We start from the raw sequence: 20,646 nt of genomic DNA on the forward strand, positions 1-20,646 counted from the left end.
CCGGGTGCGCCCTCGCACCAGGCCTGGTCGGTGCCATTTTCCAAAATGGCGCCGGCCTTGCCTCAGCCATGTGTCTGGGGCAAGGTCAGGGATAAGGTGACCGGGATAAAGTCCAGTCCCAAGTCATTACCGCAGTCACATAGCTGGGTCAAGATCAGGTCAGCGCCATTTTGGAAAACGGCACTGACCGGACCAGGTGCGAGGATGCACCCGGCCCGGACGTGGGATTACATATGAAAATGTAAGGTTCGGTAGGTATGGGAGTAGGGTCGAGGGTCAGAGGGTGGGTGAAGGGGCGGCCGGGGCCATCGCTGTGTGGGCATTTTATTTTAATTTTTAAACTTTGGGGGGAGTCAGGACCACCTGGAGTGGCAGACCTAGGTTGAGCTGAGTATCATGCCCTGCCCCTTATTCCCACTATTTTATTTTTATTTGGGCCAGCAGCCCTTTAAGGTGATGGCGGTCCTTTGAAGTTGGGGTCACCATTGCGTTAAAAGGCCGCTATGCGAATTCTTTTGTCCAGCGGGGTTTGGCCACAAGACAAAAGAACGAGTCATTGAGCCATGATGTTTTTTTTCGGGGAGAGTCCCCACTATTATGGCGACACCCATGATAGTAGGACCCCTCCCTCGAAAAACATCACGGCTTGATGAATCTAGGCCTTAGGTTTAAAATAAACACCGAAAGTTGAGCCAGCTAGTCATTCGCCTGTTTAGGTACCTAAGTAAGGCAGCCAGCTCCAGAAATCTGCACGGAGCACCTAACTTCATCCCCCTGAACCCACTCCTGCCCTGAGTCCTGCCCCTGTTTGCTATTTAGATGCCTACATTATTAAGGAGCCCAGTGAATAGAGGTGCTCAGCTGGGGTACATGTTTTTTTCCTCAGATCTAGGCAACGTTTTCTTAAACTTTGGTGCCTAGATCTTCAGAATATCAGGTTCAAGTTTGCAAGTATTTTGTGTGCACCATTTTGTGTTTGCACCCCAAGCTCCCAAAATATTCACTTCTAGGGAAAGCTGTGCAAGAAAATTAGCAACAGCATCAAAAAGAATGTTCTTGTGCACAGTTTTAGCCCAAGGCACAAACACTGGTGCTTGGTTAGGAAACACAATCCTGCATTCTAAAAGATGCACAAGATGAGTTGCAAGACCTCTGCCAGCTTCCTAAATCTGGCTCATTGGGGGGGCTGAGGCAGTAAAACGCATGCTGAAAACGGGCACCTGTAGTGAGCGCCCGTTGTCTTAATGTGCGCGCAGCCACATCCCCTGGGTGTCCAATGCAATATTTAAAATGCGTGGCAGCCTTAAAAAGGGTGCGCTAAAGGAGAATTGTGCCTGAGTAGTGCTCTATAGTTTATTGCATTGGGCACCTAATTGCAACGGGCGCTCAGTACAAGCATCTGTTTTCATCCCGCTTCTTTTTTTGTTATAATTCATTTCAGCAAAATATTAGGTGCCGCTTGCTCTGGATGTCTAAATTGTGTGGTCATAAGTACACTGGGCTTTTTTAAAATCAAAATAGACATTTATTTTTCTCCACCAGAAGCAGTAAATTAAAGTGTCACAACGATACTAAGGAGAAGGACCCACTTATTGCAACACAGTGAACCCTATTTTTTAATTTTTTTTCATGATCCCTTGCCTGCGAGTTGACTTTATTCCATCTCCGAGGCTGGAGTTAAATTTGCTGGGCACCCAGCGCTTTCCTGCATAGGGGGCTAATAGCTAAGGCCCTCATCTACATGGAATTGCCATCTGACAGGTGCGTGCGCTTTGGACGTCTTAATCTCCTGACTACATCAGGAGCTAGTCTAGCGCGTCCACAACGCACGCCCAACCAGGCGCACTTTATTGCATCGACCCCTGGGTTTTTATGTTTGGTTTTAGGCCCAGTAGTTTCCACCTCCAGCTCAATCAGAATCGGTCCCTATACAGGGAGGTACATGCTCCCTTTTTTCATTTCGTTTGTGTTTTGTTTTGGCGATGTCATTCTTTTCAGGTTTTTTTTCTTCTTTTGTTTCATGTTTTCAAACAGTGTACGCTATAACAATTACCAGTGCTAATTCATAAAATTAAATGGAAAAAAAATGTGTTTCTTTATGCTTCATTTCAGAAATGAAACAACATCATAATATGTAATATTTCTTATGTCACTTCTCTAATCTCTGTTTAGGCTATGGCAGCACGAGCCTTCATTCTGACTTCTACAGAAGGGCTGGGATTTCTCTCTTTTAATCCTTTTCCTATCTCCCTTCTAGTACGGTCATCACAGTGATGTCCTGTGCTAGGGGCCACGGACCGTGACCTACTCAATAACCTGCTTTGCAGGAGGCCAGACACATGTGGTGTAAATGAAAAGTAATGCACAAGAGCTAATTCTGTGTGCTTGCTTCCTTAAGATTGCACAACAGTTATGTTATGTTTAAAGTGTTTTTTTTATCATAACAACTATGACATTTCACTCTAATGGGACTTTTTGCTCTGTCAACAAGGGAAGCAAAAATTGGATGTAATTATTCCCTCTCAAAGAGTTTCCACTGGGTTTCGTGCTATTTCAGAACAGGAAGCAGTTCATGATCAATACAAATATTCTGCTTTCTAGTCACATTTTTCAGACCAAAAAGTCAGCGAAACAATGGACAGAACCTGCATGTTCCTGGAGGGGCGCATGGGGAATTCATTGTGCAATGACACCTATCCGTCTTTTCAGCACTGTGAATCCTTGCTTTTCATAGACAGGTGGGTTTGTTATCCAGATTTCAGTGTAAATAAAAGCACATGTCTTAAACTCCAAAGGCTCTTTACTACCAGTCCATATAGGCCTAACCCTATAGCTTTCATTGTATTTTAACTGCAAGCCAAAGGGAAAATACTTATAATTCCTGCAATACAGAAGCTGAATCTTTACCCATCTGCAGGTTTGCAGTGGCACTGTCTGCACTGCTGCACTGGTCATCGAGCGCTCTGATGGTCACAGCGTATGTCTGCCCACATTCTAGGTCACTAACATCACAGGTTGCTTCCGTTGAGTTGTAGGAATGCTGCTCTCCATCAGGACTGGTCACTGTTGAAACGTAATTCACAGCTCCGGGAGCATCTTCCCAAGATAGGGTTGCAACATTGGTTCTACAGTTCAGCAACGTTAACACATTCCTAGGAATGCAGGGAGCTATAAAGAAGAGTGCCAACAGCAAAGTGTTATTTTGTAGAGTGAAAGAGGAAACACAGACACCAAGATGGTCTTCTAGGCAAAAAGCACAACACAAGACATAGGACACAAAGGTATAAGCAGGGCAACACACTACTTCTTTACTGAAGTTGAGTTTGGTCCAAGAATAAAAGGCCCACTCAACAGTGAAAAGCAGCAGCATTGCCCCTTCTTCATAAACTGTATATTAAAAAAAAACAAACTCATGAATCATTGCAGAAAAGTAATGATCCCTCCCTTTTCTCTTTTATATCTCTTCTGACCACCATTCATCACATTGACTTATCTTCCAGTAAGACTCCTATGCCCTACTCATGCTAACATATCCCTATCATTCTGAGGCACAAATGGTACAAGAAACTGAAGGCCTACCAGCGCTTTACCACCAGAGTCCAAAATGGCCAGTTACTCCCTATTTAAGTGGTCAGATAATCAGCAGTGACCTAACAATTAAAACGACAGTAGCTTTCTCTGAGACAGCAATTTTTGTTTTTAACTTGAAGCTGGGAATTATCCAACAGCTGTGCATACAACTTCATCAGCATTCTGCCATGATTGAGAGTACAATCACAATAGGGCTACGCTATGGCATCCCCCATTGGTATAAAGACCTTTAAATATCCAGAGTTCTCGTGACAGTGGTAACTCGATCAAGTCAAAGAGTCCCTGAGGCAGCAGGGCGCGAAACGTGAATTCATGTCGGACTCTGGACTCGGATACCAAAATACCCCAAAGACAAGGGAAGTACCATTTACTGCTTTTAAAACAAAAAAAGAAAAAACGTATCTCTAAAAATGATTGTTGCGGACCAATGATTAAAAGTGACCCCGAGCGGTGGATATGCAAGTGAAACTTGTGATCTTGCTAACCGCGGGGTGGTATGATGGTCCATAGCGTTTAAGTATGAAATACTAATGAATAAAATAAAGAAATTAATCTCATGGGTTTTTTTTAAATTGACTAAAAGCATTTGATACATTTGAAATAATAAGTACTGGATACAACGTTTTCCTACAAATTACTATCGTTCGTTGATCGGTGGACAACCTTTGCATGTAATGTGGGTATCCCTAAGCTTATTCCAGCATGCAAACCACTCAGCCAATGGGTCAACCAGCCCAGTGCTTTTCACTGCAAATTAATTTATACAGTGATGGCAAGATTGCTTTGAACTTTCCCTGTGTTTTACAGGTCACACAAATTGTAAAGCACATTCTCTCCATATAGTGGCTGTGTATGAGTGCTCTTCAACCTCCTACAGAAAACCAGGTTTGCAACATATGTGCACGCTTTAAAAGCATGTGCTGCACATGTTACATGCAAGATAGCACAGCCATTCTTAATTTCCAAACCAGATTAGCATTTTGGCAGGACTACAAAAAAATTAGATGAAAATAAAGGGCTGGATTTAAAAAAGGTTACGCGTGCCAGGCCTATTTTAAAAAGGCCCGGTGCCGCGCATAAAGCCCCGGGACATGTGTAAGTCCTGGGGCTCGCAAAAAGGGGCAGGGAGGGGGCGGGGCAGTCGGTCGGTGCGCGTAAAAGGTAAAACAAAAATTTGGGGGGGGGGGGTTACAGTAGGTCTGGGGGGGGGAAGGCTAGGGGAAGGGGTGGGAAGGTCAGGTTAGGGGGAAGGGAAGTTCCCTTTCAGGCCTCTCCAATTTCGGAACGGCCTGGGAGGGAATGGGGGAAGGCAGTGCAGCTCGGCGTGCGTAAGGTGCACAATTGTGCACCCCCTTGTGCGTGCCGACCCCGGATTTTATAACTTGAGCGCGCAAGTTATAAAATCGGGAGTACATGCGCGCGCACCAGGTACTGCGCGCGCATGTACTCCCACGCACAACCTTTTAAAATCCACCCAAAAATGGTGGGGCAAAATCTGAACTGGGCACCAATCTCCTACCCTTAACTTGCTCCCTATTCCTTGACAAGTTTGTCCATGGACACAGGAGGGCGATAAACCTCTTGGTGACCCAGGTACATTACTCGCAGAGATTAGCAGAGGAATTAAAAACCTACCCGTTTTCAGTTCTACTGCAGCGCTGGCCATGCTGCTGCAATTCTCCCCAAATGCTGCCACAGACACCACGTACATCTGACCACATGGCAAGACCTCAGTGCTGCAGGACACATCTTTTTCTGAGGCATTGCAAGAGTGCAGCTCTCCGTTAGGGCCACTCAGAATGGATGTGTAGCTCACCGCCCCGGCAGCGCCATCCCACGAGAGGGTTGCCGTGTTCGTCTCACAATCAATCTGTGTTCCCACATTCCCTGGGAGGCAGGGAGCTGGGTAAATAAAACAGAAAATGTTTCACTAGTGATCAGATCCTGACCACAGTATAAAAATGACTGATAAAAGTGTATCTGCAACAACAGAAGAAGGATGGAGGCATCAGCATTTGAATTATACTACAATTACTTGCTTATAACAGATTGTTCTCTTACTGTGGCACTGAAAGCATCTGAGGACATTAACTTAACAAGTTTCCCCAACAGGCACAGAATGAAAGCATTGGACAGGATCGTGGGAGTCCAGCAAGCAGCATCACAGTGAGAACCTCGTCTTCTTGCACTGCATTATGCCAGCTACACCAGCACAGTAAGATGCACGGCACTGTGTGTGCACACACGTTAATGCATGTTTTGTGCACAAGTTTACTCCCACTGTAATAAGGAGTTTAGTGCACGAAAAATGTGCGCACGAATGTGACTAAAACCGTATGCACGATTTATTGGGCCTCCCTGAAAATCCCATGTCTATTATTTCCCCCTGCAGAGAGGTGCTTAAGTTCTACTCAAGTTTTCTTAATTCAGGAAAGGTAACTCCTGGTCAGAGACTGAGTAAAGTTTCTAGGGTTAGTGTTGGTCTGTGGGGCTGAACTTGGAGTTTGTGGTGCCAGGGTTCTGTACTTGGCATTTAGGGGGTAAAACATAATTTGTGCACAAATCATATTTCATAAACATGAAATATGTTTTGTGTGTGAAAATGATGCTTAATATGCACTAAATCCATTTTGCACTAGTGTGCACTAAAAAAACAGAAAAAGAAAAAAAACCCCCAAATGCACAGCCATACAAAACACAATTTGTGCAGAAAATGGCATTTAGACACCTAAATGATGTTTTATGTGTGCTGAGCATGTCTTTCTGTGCATATTTCTGGGTTAGCATGAATTTCCAGTCCATTAGCATACTATAGCTCACTGCAGTGCATCGAGTTCTCTCTTTTTTTAGTACATTAGTAAAGAAACTATGTGCTGAAGTTCAGTGTACATTTTTATTACATCAGGGCCCTAGTCCTGAATGCCTCTTGCCTTGGCTTTCTCTCTCTGCCTGCTCATTGTCGGTTGTGGTTTGCATAGTTGCTCCATGCCTATGCATTGCAGGCCTCTCCATTGCCCCCTGTGTCCTCCTCCTTCAGTTCTCTCCTGCCTGTGCCTCACACCAGTTCATTTGTTCTCCCTTAGACTTCATGGAGGAAATATTGAAAGGTTCAGTTGGGATCTCCATGGGCTAGGGGTATCGCGGGTGGGTCGGCGGAATCAGCTGCCTAAAAGTGGGCGTGTCCTTTCACAACACAGGTACTTTCAGCTGCAGTAAATAAGGGCAATTCAGTGTGGGGGTGGGGGACTTAACTTGGTTGGGAGAGAAAACTGCATGCATACGTTTACTTTTTAATAAAAGCATTGCTAGCACTCATACTTTATGCGCCTCCCTCTGAGGCAGCTCAAAGTACGCCCACACTTTTTATGCACCTAAGAGCCCGATTTTCACACAGACTACATGGGCAAGGTTTGTGTACCCACACAAACCTTGCCCATGTAGTCTGTGTGAAAATCGGGCTCTTAGGTGCCCTTTCTCAGTTAGGCACCTTATTGAAAGGATACCCAAATGTGAAGAGATGGGATCCTGGGAAACATGAAATCCAGTTTTGAAATCTCAGGATTCCATCCTTGCGCCAGGCCTGCGTTCCCTCAGTAGAATACCTTCTGAAAACAAGGCCTCAGCTGCTTTCGGGCCCAGCACCACGCGGATAATGCGGCCTGTCTACTTTTAACACAGCTCATCTTACCAGTTTGAAATTCAGTGGTGGCACTGGCCGCGCTGCTGCACTGGTCACTGAGCGCTATGACGCTCGCGTTGTACGTCTGACCGCACTGCAGGGCAGTGATGTTGCAGGTTGTCTCTGTGGCGTTGCAGGAGTGCTGCTCCCCTCTGGGGCCTGTGACGGAGGATGAGTAGCTCACAGCTCCGGAGGCTCTCTCCCAGAGGAGCGTTGCAGTGTTTGTGTCGCAATCAATTTGTGCCTCCACATTCTTGGGGACGCATGGAGCTACGCCGAAAAGACCACAGCACAAATTAATGCTACTCTGTCCGTGTTAGTTGCACTCAGTAAGCAGGTTTCCCATCCCCAGTCCTTCTGAAATGCAACAGTCCTGAAAGTGTTTTTCTTCAAACATTCATGAGCCTGACAAATGTTATCAGCTCTTCCCAAACTACATCGTAGGTTTTCTTTTAAGCAGTTTTCTTTTTTTGACAGAATAACACAACATTCCCTCTGCACTGCCTCAAATGTTTGATCCACACACACATCCACATATATATTTACATAAATAAAACTTAAAATATATGAATGCCCAGGTACAATGACTAATTTTCCACCACTCCATTTCAGTGATATGTGATGGGTTTTTTTTTTGTTTGATGGATCTGAAAGAATGATGCATCAGGAGGAAGCACAGGAAGAATTTGTCTTGAAGGGTGTTAAGAAATGCAGTGATATACAGCAGGGTTGTCTCCTATGTATTCGATGACAGATACTATAAGGCAACTTCCCTTCTTAACACAAAATGCAGGATTCTTGCATATACTGGGATTTGATGGGACTCACAAGCACTCAAGATTAGACTAGCAAGAAAAATAAAAATGAAAATGCCCCAAAACTTCCAGACCCAGGCCTGTTACATCACTTTACAAGCTCTATTTGCATGAAAGTGGCTTCTATCTTGAAATGGTCAACGGTAGACTGGGACCTAGCAATTTCTGAGTCCATGCCACCTAAAGGCAAAATCCAGTTAGTCAGAAAGGCATTTTCTCAATAACCCTGCAACAGAACACAGCATTGCCCATATGCTCCTTTAGCAAATGGGAAAAAACCTATAAAATTTACCAGTTTGAAATTCAGCTGCTGCACTGACTCCACTGGCACACTGGTCGCCGAAAGCGATGATGGTTGCGTTGTATCGCTGGCCACACTGCAGTCCTGCGATGTTGCACGTTGTATCGGTTGTGTTGCATCCCTGCTCCTCTCCATTTGGCCCCGTCACAGTGGACGTGTAACTGATCGCTCCATCGGCAGCGCTCCAACTCAGGGTCGCGATGTCCGTTCCACAGTCTAACAGCACGTCCAAACTCTGAGGGACACATGGGACTGGGGGGGTGGGGAGTTGAAATGTTGATGAACATTACAGTTTCCTCAAGCTCTTGATTTTAAACTTCAAGATTTGTTAAGTTCTTTAGGAACTGGCTCTTTACGTTTTATGTATTTAAACATTTTTACAGTGCATCTTTATTCACGAAGGTTTTGTAGCATGTTCAAAATGTATATACAAATATCTGAAGGGGCATAATGATTAAAATTGTTTGGTGCTAAATCATTCAGATGAATATGCACCTAAAATAAATGAGAACCCCTATATAGAATCTTGGAAGCTAGCCGTTGTCGGAGGGGGGTTTGCATGATGAAGTCAAAAGGTCACACGAAAAAGTGAAAAGTTGTTTTATTTTTTTAATTTGCCAATGCTTGTGATGGGAGAACGTAGCAATAACTTCTCCTGCTTCACCACCACACCTAAACTTTAATGAGGATAGCTAAAAAATAGAAGAGCAAAGTTCCTGCAATTTGAAACTTGAATAATTTTTATGACCTTTTCTTATTTTGTCCGTGTTTAGCTTAGTACAGTCCTGTGATTTTAAAACTAAACCTGGCACTCTATTAGAAGCTGACCCAAAATAGGAATCTTGGTCTTTTTTTTTTTTTTTTTTTATAAAAAATATATTCCTGGAGTTTTTTTGAGCAATTGGCTGATAAAAATAATGCTCTGCTCTTGATCAGAAATTGGTAAAAAATGATCACCTCATTGGCCATCAGAATGGGCATTGGTTATCATAAATAAGAGCCAAGCAAAGTAAGTGGAAACCCAAAATCACTGATGAAATTTAGAGAGAGTTCAAGCCCACACATTTCAAAAGTTGTTGGAACGGAATGCTTTATTCACATAAAGAGGACAGCATCTCAATGAATACCCATGTTTCGTTTAACTGCGTCGGGAGGAACCAGATCTCAGTGAAATGTTGTCAAGGTTTATACATCATCATAAATCGAATAGAAAGAGCCGTTCCATTCCAACAACATTTGAAATTTGTGGACTTGAACTCTCTCCAAATTACTACTATTGATATATCATAAATAAGATACAACTACAGGGGCATGTAATTAATTATTCATGCTTGTGCATTAGCAAATGATTTAGACTTATAAATTGATTACAAACCTAGAGGTAGATATTGAGCCTCTGTGTGGCTTGGTTAGTTTGCCAGATAAACTTATCCAGCTAACATATACTCAGTACTGCAGCCATGCTGCTGAATATATCAAGCTGTCTTGAAGTTATCTGGACAGCTCTATGGGTTGACCAGACTTAGCTGGATAAGTTATCCAGCTGAATATCTGAGTTAGCTGGAAAATTTATCCAGCTAATTTTTGGACAGCTCTATGGATTGACCAGACTTAGGGGGTCATTTATCAAAATGTGATAAGGTGTTTTTGCATGCGAAAAGCCCTGTTAATGCATGTGAAAGCACCATATTGTATGGTGTGATGCGAATTCAGAAAATAGGAGGAGTTAGGGGTGGAGAGTGGGCTGGGTTAGCCTCTCTGTGAAGAGCTATTGTACAGCCATAATGCTGATTTTATCAACACCTCTTTGAGTTGCATTAGGCTATGGGATAGCTGCTGTGACTGTGTGGTAAGGTTTCATTGCTGTTTGTGGTGTCTCCTGTAAGGACTATTTGAGGTGAATTGAAGGACCCAGAGCCTTGGGGAGAGAGAGAGAGAGAGAGAGAGAGAGAGAGAAAGTGCCTGGCCATAATGTCATCCCCATAGGTAGGTATTTGTATCCCTATGGTAGGCCCATCTAGTAACTCGAGGTGGGGTTTAGGTATGAGCGTAGGGGGTTAGGGGCCACTTTGACATTCTACGTGACACGTACGAACAGAACAGTGGTCTCTTGTGAAGATATGATGACCTTCGGAGTGAGGAAACTCACTCCAAGATGAGATTTGGGCAATGTTCTCTCAACCTAGCTTGATTGACTCTCTACCTGGGTAACATCAAGCTAGGTGGAGAGAACATTGCCCAAATCTCATCTTGGAGTGAGTTTCCTCACTCCGAAGGTCATCATATCTTCACAAGAGACCACTGTTCTGTTCGTACGTGTCACGTAGAATGTCAAAGTGGCCCCTAACCCCCTACGCTCATACCTAAACCCCACCTCGAGTTACTAGGTGGGCCTACCATAGGGATACAAATACCTACCTATGGGGATGACAATATGGCCAGGTGCTCTCTCTCTCTCTCAAAATGGTCCACCCAGTGGTCATATGCAGGAAATACAACAGGTCTGACACCTATCACAAATTCTGATAATGTTATCACAATGTGCACTAACTTAGCTCTTCACATAGGTAATTAGCACAAATTTCAATAAACTGAATTTTTGCATAAACCACGCCCCTTTTGCAATCGCATGCGGTACTTACCGCATTTTGATAAATCCAGGCCTTAGCTGGATAAGTTATCCAGCTGACTCTGAGTTAGCTGGAAAATTTATCCAGCTAAGTTGGCTTCTCCCCAGAATGCCTTCACTCTGTCTCCCACTTAGCTGGCTACACAGCAGCCATTCAACTGGGCCAGATATTCAGCTGCAGCTACTTAGCTGGATAAGTCCTAACTTATCCATCTAAATAGCACTGAATATGCTTTTCTTCTCAATGAGCTGAGTAACACTGAAAGATGTAAATTTTATGGAAATACAATCTCCCTACTCCAAACTGAAAACTTCCCCACTGATTCTACAGTGTAGACAGTCAGTTGGTTCCAGTGACTGGGACACTATGCTTTAATGCTGTGCGCATTTCTCTCCTTTATGTTTTAAAAAAAGGAGCCTTCTGAACAGGCCTGGCACATCAGGTATGCATACTGTGCATTTGCAAGGGGCGTCACACCCAGGGAGTGGCAGGCCTGTGGCAGCAGGAGAGGCTGCAGAGTCGCCAATGAAGTCTAACCTGCCAGCAGCGGAAGGCAAGAGGCCGCAAGCCGCCAATGGAGCTCAACCCACTGGCAACTGAAAATGAGAGGCCTGGTGTTTCCTTTTATTTGCGTGTGTGCACATCTGTGCACAACTTTTCTTGTGAGTGTTCCCAGCTTCCACTACCCCCCCCCCCCCAAGCAGGAAGGCCAGTGGGCCTTGGTAGAGCTCATCCCACCGCGAAGTAATGACAACAGGAGGTCGTGTGTATATGTGTGTGAGTTTGTATGTGTGTGAGTGAGTGAGAGCCTGTGTGTGTCTGTGTGAGAGCCTTTGTGTGAGTGTATATGTGTGTTTCTGTGAGAGCCTGTGTACATGACTGTGTGACAGCCTGTGTGCTTGTATGTGTGTGTATGTTTGTGTGCCTGTGAGAGCCAATGTGTTACATATAGGCTCTCACAGGCATACGTACACAGACACACACACACTGTATCTGTGAGGGAGGATCCTGTGTATGTGAGAGAGGCATTGTGTGAGACATCATAGGCATGTATAAGAAAGAGGAAGTGTGTATGAGAGCATAGGCATGTATATGAGGGAGTGTGTGAGAATGAATGTGTGTGGGTTAGTATGTATCTGTGTGTGTGAGGGAGAAAGAGAGAGAGAGAGAGAGAGAGAGGATTACATTTCTGCAGCTCTACCTTCCCTAACCCATTACAATCTCAGGGTGACTGGAAATAAAAAAATCACAGGTTTAGAGAGTAGATTTATTAATCCTTATTAGTTTTAATTATTGGGTGTAATTTGATGTTTTTGCTCTTTTGAAATATTTAATTTTTGGGGGGGAAATAGATCATGTTTTAATTATTGATATTTTGAAATATTTTATTGGTGTTTTGGGACATTTTGGATTTTGGTTTGAAATACAGTATTCTTTTTATGAATATGATTTTACTATTATGATGTTTTATATTTCTTGATTTTATTATTGAATGTTTTATGAAGAATGGTAATGTTTCTGTTTTTCCATTGTTGCTCTGCATGTAGAGGCTGGTTTGTTGTGGGCTCCAGTTCAGTTCTTCTCAGTACGTTTCTATTTATATTTTCTGATCTCTTTATTCTGTATTTGGTGAGGGTCTGTCTGTGTTCTGCATATGTAACTGAGGTGAGGTATTTTGCTGGCATATGATTCCTGTGTAGGGATCTATAGCAGCCTGGTTTCCTAATAAGAGTTTTATTGGTGTTCTAGGGCCCGATGTAATATGTGCAGTGTTACCTTTTCATAGATAAGGTTGTTAGGGTTGTTTTGATATGGGAGGTTAACTACATTGTAATGGAAATTCTGTTTGTTCATGGCTTTCTGAGGGCTAAGCCCACACCCATTACAAAAAGTCTAATTCCATAGGAGTTCCAAGTGTCTTTTTTTGCAGAGTTTTCTGGTTGGCACCACAGCAATGCATGTAAATATTATATGCATGTTGTGATATTTTTACCTCAGCAGACTGTACTTTTCATTCTTAATGTAAAATATGTTATAAATGCATAATTGGTGTGGGAGTGTGTGTGTGGGAGGGGGGGGTGGCATGTGTGCAAGGCTGTATGGTTTGCCTAGGATACCTAATACCCTACCCTTTCCTATCTATGGGTTCGGGGAGTGGGGGTGGAATATGTCAGTTTTTAAAAATATAAATTGCAGAATGGAACTGGACTTTATTTGATGGGCCAGGAACAGACACTGAATGAATCGGGTGTGGTGTGTGTGTGTGTGTGTTTTGGGGGGGGGGGGGGGGGGGGGGCAGAACAGTAATTGTTCACACAGAGCAGCAAAAAAGCTAGCAGTGGGCCCTGCTTCTGAATATGTGCCAAGCCTTATTTTTTCTTTTCAAATTATAGCATGTCTTTGTAATTTTCTGTTCTTTATATAATATTCTTTGTAAAAAAAAAAAAAAAAAAAAAAAAAATATATATATATATATATATATATAAATATCCATCAAAAAACCTGTTCAGATTTCTTGCATCACAATTCAGAAATGCAAGAAATGTTTCTCAGATGCATAAAAAATTTGAAGTAGGTGTATGTAAAACTTAGCACAAAAAAATCATGATCCAGACAACGAAATCCCCAAATTAATTCTATGCCTTACGTCAAAGAAACTTACCGGTCTGCATAGTGGCAGCAGCACTGGCAGCACTGCTGCAGAGGTCATTGATCGCGGTGACCGTGGCATTGTACGCCTGACCACACTGCAGGTCTGCGACATCGCAGGCTGTGTCTGTGGCATTGCAGAAGAGTTGCTCCCCATCAGGACCGGTCACAGCTGAGAAGTAGCTCGCTGCCCCTTTGGCATTATACCAGGAGATGGTGGCAATGTTAGCTCTACACTCAAGCTGCGTCTCCACGTTTGTTGGGATGCAGGGAGCTGCAGATTAAGGAACAACATTGTTCACATTTCAGGGGCAAGGCCGTCTGCTGGAGCCACCTCATCTGGAAGAGAGCCCTTCTAGACTACATGCTTTAGAGGCAGGTAATTGCAGGCAGCGCATTAGTGCAAGGAAGGCAGGAATCACTACATCCCACCCACAGCAAAGAATGAGACAAGAAAGAATGACAGCATTAGCTCCTTCCTGCAGAGAGACTATGAAGTTCTGTTGTAAGCTAGCTTTCTTCTTCTACAGATAACTTTACAATCTCTTTGTGCAGAGTTCTGCTCCTGGAGGAAACTCGATTCTTTGCAGGTTCTGAGACCTTTAATTAGCCCAACACATAATGCACTTGAGTTTTTGAGCCACACAGACTCCTCGGTGAGACATCCCTGCCAGAACTGAAGAAGGAGCTATGCAATTGTTTGGATAATTTGTGTGCTGCTCATCTACAGGTGAGGGGAGACGTGTCCTACGTGAAAAAATACTTCACTGGAGTGATTCCTTCTGCACCTCTCCCTTCACCCCACCCTTGCCCTAGGTCCACCCTCTGCATGGAGATTCAGCACTCAGACAAGCATTTTGCTTGGCCCAAAAGTATCTCGCAATGCAAACAATCTACCTAAAGTACCAGGAGGTCAGTTATAGGTTTTAGGTTTTAGAAATCACTCAGTGTATCTCCCAATTTGGCACCATTCACATGCTCCTGGAAATCAAATTAATAATAAAGAAAAATATCACTTTTGCAACTGAACTACTTTTCAAAGCTTTTTACATCTATTTGAAAGTAAAATATTTCCCAATGAATCCCTGTGTTTGTTATGACTCCCTCATGACTATTGTGGTTACCAGAATTTCAGAGAAGCCTGGAGAGGAATGGAGCTATGTGCTCTCAAAAGCTGATGTACAATCATATCTTTGTACTCATTTTAAGAACTTTCTATTTTGCTGAAGGTGTAATGCAGGATAAATGCATTTATAACATTTCCCTGTGGGTCCATTGAAAAGTATCATTTTCTGCATGACCATGACAGCTACTAGGATGCTATAAGCAGACAAATGTGGAAAGTGAAGTCCTGCTGTCATTTTACTCAATGCTGAGGTACTATAGGCATGGGATGTACAGAATACAGAAGAGAAGGAAGAATGTTGGGAACTGAATCTTTCGAGCACTGACTGGTATAAGAAGCCATCTCCTGCAGGTTAAATTGCACAATCCATGTCTTGTGTCCAGCACTTATTTGAGTCACTGGAAAAACTCTACAAACTCACCAGTTTTAAGTTCGGTGGGGGCACTGGCTGCACTACTACAGTTGTTGCCGAACGCGACGACGGCCACAGAGTACGTCTGACCACACTGCAGGCTGCTGACCTCACAGACAGTGTCGGTACTGTTGCATGAGAGCTGCTCTCCATTGGCACCCGTCACCGTAGAGATATAGCTCGTTGCCCCGGGGCTGTTATCCCAGGATAAGATTGCCGTGTTGGTTCCGCAGTCAATCCACGTTGTCACATTCCTTGGCGTGCAGGGAGCTGCCCATTAAAGACCAGCATTCATTAGGAAGATGTTTCATTAGAAAGATCAGCAAGCATTAGCAAGAACTTTCTAAACATTAAGCACCAGACCTAGTTCACAACAGAGGTAGTGGAATCCTTATTATAGGTGGTTTAGAAGAGAAGATTGGACAAACATCTGTCTGGGATGCTGCAGTAGATATTACCTAGAGGCTGAAGGTGAGCGAGTGGAGGTCGCTTCCAGCCCTGTCTTTCTGGGATTCAATCACATTGCTTTTCCTTTTAAAAAGGAGACTGGAAAGAGCCGGTTTCCCTTGCAAGTAATGTTATGTACGCGTATGTTCATTTAACAGAAGGGTACTGAATCTATTCTATGAACTAAACCGGTCATGTGTTTGTGCAATGACTTTACATTGCATTTGTGAAAGTGACACTGACCACAAAGAGCCCTGAATTCTTCATATCCTTGGCAGCAGGCTACAATAAAAAGCTGTGGTCCGGCCGCCCATCTTCATTTCATGCACTGCATTACGGTTATAAAGTGGAAAGCAATAAAGGAGGTCATAAGATTATGGTGCTGGGTCTCTGCTCAGGAGCCACGGGGGATCATAATACCCAGCATAGAAATATCTACTTATCCTGCCTTAATTGCCAATTAAATTTGACAACTGGGAGAATGTGCACTTTATGCTCTCAGAATTATAGCCAAGAATCCACTCTGAAGAAAGAAAGTCAACCTTCAGTCCAGTGTATTTCCAAAAAAATTAGTTTCACTACAAGGCTGTAACAAGTTAAGAGTGACATAACAACCTAGAATGATAAGAAATGAAAACCCGCAGGCTGCGGTACCTCTGGCCCTACATAATCATATGCTTCCTCGCAACTAAGGATCCTCTTCACTGACCCATGCCTTTCTGAATCCCATCACTGTTGGAAACAGGATGCTGGGCTTGATGGACCCTTGGTCTGAGCCAGCAGGGCAGGTTCTTATGTTCTTACTGTTTTTATGCCTCCCACATTCATTGGAAAGCTCTACTGTCTATCTATCTATCTATCTATCTATGTCTGTCTGTCTATCTATCTATCTATGTCTGTCTGTCTGTCTGTCTGTCTGTCTATCTGTCTATGTCTGTCTGTCTATCTATCTATCTATGTCTGTCTGTCTGTCTGTCTGTCTATCTATCTATCTATCTATCTATTTATCATCCTTTTGGTACAGAAAACTTCCACATTTTACAAGCCTGCCCACCTTCAGCCTTGTATCATGAGCCTGTCATTTCCACTGGAAAATTTAGGGTCCTATCTCAGAGTCTGTATCCAAAGCCCTGTGAGATGGGACTTAAAGATTTAAATATGTCTATATTATAAGGAAAGGCAAGGGGGGGGGGGTTATCACAGACACATTCAAATATCTCACAGGTATTAATAATAAGCAAGACACAAACCTTTTCCAGTGAAAAGGAAGTTTAGAACAAGACATCACGATATGAAGCTCAAAAGGGGTAGACTCAGGCGTGAGAAAAGGAAATATTTCTTCAAAGAAAGGATGGTGGATGCATGGAACAGCCTCCCAGGGATGGTGGTGGAGGCCATGACAGCAGCAGAAATAACAAGGCAGGGAATAAACACAGTGGATCCTTAGCTGCAAAGATGTGGCGGGAAAGCCAAGAGATCAACTGGGGTCTAAGAACTTGCAGTAGATAGCAAACTGGACAGAGTAGATGGGGCCTCGTCATAGACCATGCTTTGTCGTCTTACATGGGATTTTCCCCCAAACTCTCTGCAACGTACCAGTCAGAAGTTTGGTGGCTGCACTGGCCGTACTGCTGCACTGCTCGCCGAGCGCCAAGACGGTCACGCTGTACGAGTGGCCGCACTGCAGCTCCTGGAGGCTGCAGCTGGTCTCTGTTGTATTGCACGTGTGCTTGTCTCTGGCCGGCCCCGTCACAGTCGCAATGTAATTCACAGCCCCGGGAGCATCATCCCAGAACAGTGTCGCAGCATTACTCCCACAGTCAACCAGAGTCTTCACGTTCAACGAGGCGCAGGGAGCTGAGTATCACCAATCATATCAACAGAATGTTAGTAGGTGTAAAAGTAGAACAAAGTCTCTATGGAGAGCAGGTTTTATTTTTTTTTCTTCATTTCTAGTCTATTTCTAATATTATTACAATTGTACCATAAAATATACATTTATATAGCAGTCTTTCATAGAAACATATTCAGAAGGCTTTCAAATGCATAGTATACAAATAAGAAAACATATGGGATTATGTGCAAAGTCTTTAGTTGGTTAAGATGGTTCAGTGCTGCTAAAGCAATAGGAGAAGATATTCTTAAAATTTAGAGAACAGATCAGAACAATGGATGTGGCATTCCATGTAGAAATTCTTGGTACAATCCAATTTGGTGTTTTCTTTTTTAACTCAGCAGGTTTCCCCCTGCTACTCAGTCAGGGCCAGGGCTGGGATCTGGCACCAGGAGCTTTCATTCACAAGTATCTGGGAATTTTTCTCCTACTCTATATCCCCCCCCCCCCCCCCCCCTCCTGTCAGCATACCCAGTCCGGCCATTGCAATGAGCCACACCCCAGAGCTCCTTCCGGAGCCCTGCAATCATGGGCCCTGAATCTGGCCACTAGGGGTCACATGGCAGTGAACAGCACTTGCCACCTGAGCTACCAGGCCAGTGTATGATCACTTTTTTAAAAAGTATTTGCCACTGTGTAAGCTAGACTCAGAAATTGCTCAGTTCTTAACCCCCTAAAGTGACACAAGAATGACGTAAAATCCCTACCAGTCTGTATCTGGGCAGTGGCATTGACCACGTTGATGCATGTCTCGCCGACCGCTGTCACCATCACCGCATATGTCTGGCCACACGCCAGGTCGCTGATGCTGCAGGTGGTGTTTGCTACGTTGCACGAGAGCTGGTTCCCATCAGGTCCGGTCAGTGTCGATACGTAACCCACAGCGCCCGCTGACGTATCCCAGGAGAGCGTCGCCGTGTTACTGCCACATGCTAGCTGCGATGTCACATTCATTGTTGCGCACGGAGCTGCATGTGATGGACCAGGTTTAATTACCATAGATTGATTTTACTTCAAATAGCCTTGTTTTGTACAGGGATAGCTCATGGCATTTGTGAGGCTGAGATACAGCCATACAAGTGAGTTATATTAGCAAAAGACTCAGCAATAGATCTACTTGGGTAATTTGGCTTGTAATGCTGAAGTAAGTCAAGGTGCATGCATTGCATATGAGCAACGCATAGCACGAACCTGCCCCTAAGAGTTTGCTGCAGGCTTATAAAATCTCTTTATGTCACAAATTTATTTTCCACACTTTTTAATGGGTGAATGGTCATGCAACATGTAGAAAAAGGTGACATTCACCAGTTCCACTGCGTTTTTATCTGTTTTGCTGAAAATATTTTCGCATATCTTTGCTCAGAGAGTATAAAATAACTAACTGTACTTCCACATTTACACCTCTGGATAAACTGGAAACCTACTCTGGGTTCACCCGTTTTGATGGGTTAAGTTTGTGTGCCTTGTGAATTTAGGTGGACAAATATTCAAACTCCGAGGCTTACCTGGCTAACTTCAAAAGTTATAACCAGGTAAAGAAACCTTTTGAAAACTGACCCATTACTAAAAGAGAAAATATTAAATTTAGAAACTGTGATTCTTGCTGGGAACTGTAGTATTTTATGAATAAATATTTCTTTAACAAAATAGTAAAGTCTAGGGATTGAAATCAATTAAAAATGTGGTGGTTCTATATTTCTGTGAATTCATATGTATAATTTACAGAAAGACGGTTCAGAACTTCATTTTGGGCTTGCAAGAGTTTTAAAGAGCATGGGGAAAGATAATCTAGTCTAAAATGCCTGTTTAGTCAGAATAGCGGCAGCATGATATTGGGTGTTTCGTCAGTGACTTTCTTCGAGGGTTGGTGCTATTGAACTGGATCCGTTTGGCCATTAGGACGATCCTGGCCACTATCCCAGGATTCCTGGAATTTTTGGAATAATTATGGCTGAGAGGTTTTCCCCCTCCCTCCTTGCTCCCTATAGCTGCACACTGTAATTCTGTAACGCAGCAGATCCCTATTTGCTGGCCCCCTTCCCCTGCACCAAAAAGGAAATAGTTTTTTAAAATTCTTTTTGCAGCATTTCTCTGGGCAGTAGCACACACCTGAAGCAGAGCTGTCAACAGGCCCAGAGAAGCACTACGACTCGCTGTTGTTAATATCACACCCCTCAACGTCAAGATTTCTGGGATTCCTCAGTTTTGTCAGTAGAAATTCTTGGAAGGTAAATTTAAAATACTCGGGTCTGACTCACTATTGCTGGTGACTTGGTCTTAGCCGGTAACTGGCAGGAAGTTTTTGCTTCTGCTTGCTAGAGATCTAAGCTCCTATGGGGCCCTATTATGGGCCCTGCATAATGGTCGGAAACTATTCTCTGTAGCACTTTTAGAGAGCTAGAAATGTAATTCTATACAGGCCAATTCAGTACGGTGCGCTCAGGCTGAGCGCACCATTAGCCCCCATCTAGACGCGCGTTTTCCACGCGCTAATATTACCCCTTATACAGTAAGGGGTAATAGCGCGAAGAAAATGCGTGTCCAATCCCCCAAAAACTAATAGCGCCCGCAACATGCAAATGCATGTTGATGAGCCTATTAGTCCCGCGTGATACAGAAAGTAAAATGTGCAGCCAAGCCGCACATTTTGCTTTCAGAAATTAATGCCTGCCCGAAGGCAGGAGTTAAGTTCTGTCGGCACTGGGAAAGTGTCAGTTTTTTCTGCTTTTCTGTATACCCTCCGACTTAATATCATAGCGATATTAAGTCAGAGGCCCCAAAAATAAAAAAAAATTAAAAATCTGCCCGCAGCCTGTGGGTTGGAAGATGGATGCTCAATTTTGCCAGCGTCTGTTTTCCGAACCCGTGGCTGTCAGCGGGTTCGACAACTGACGCCGGTAAAATTAAGCGTCGGCTGTCAAACCCGCTGACAGCCGCCACTTCTGTCAATAAGGAGGCGCTAGGGACGCGCTAGTGTTCCTAGCGCCTCCTTATTACCGCAGGCCCTCCTTTAAATACAGAATTGCGCGCCCAGGCCACTCTCTTGGGCGTGCGTCGGGAGAGCGGGCGCTCGCCTCGTTTAAAACTGAAGTGATATGATCC

At 43.8% G+C, this 20,646-nt stretch overlaps 1 protein-coding gene across 1 annotated transcript; it reads right to left on the minus strand.

Annotated features, from left to right (window-relative positions):
- Positions 1–2,872: 2,872 nt before the first annotated feature.
- Positions 2,873–18,498, minus strand: LOC115099786 (fibronectin type III domain-containing protein 7-like). The gene is made up of 8 exons (XM_029617633.1): positions 18,252–18,498; positions 17,247–17,507; positions 15,213–15,473; positions 13,679–13,939; positions 8,378–8,638; positions 7,280–7,540; positions 5,227–5,493; positions 2,873–3,168 (listed from the first exon to the last, which is right to left on the minus strand). Exons 1-8 carry the CDS (start codon positions 18,496–18,498, stop codon positions 2,873–2,875), a joined length of 2,115 nt encoding a protein of 704 aa, XP_029473493.1.
- Positions 18,499–20,646: the final 2,148 nt, after the last annotated feature.

This window comes from Rhinatrema bivittatum, chromosome 10, assembly GCF_901001135.1.
Source record: "Rhinatrema bivittatum chromosome 10, aRhiBiv1.1, whole genome shotgun sequence".
Taxonomy (NCBI): domain Eukaryota; kingdom Metazoa; phylum Chordata; class Amphibia; order Gymnophiona; family Rhinatrematidae; genus Rhinatrema; species Rhinatrema bivittatum.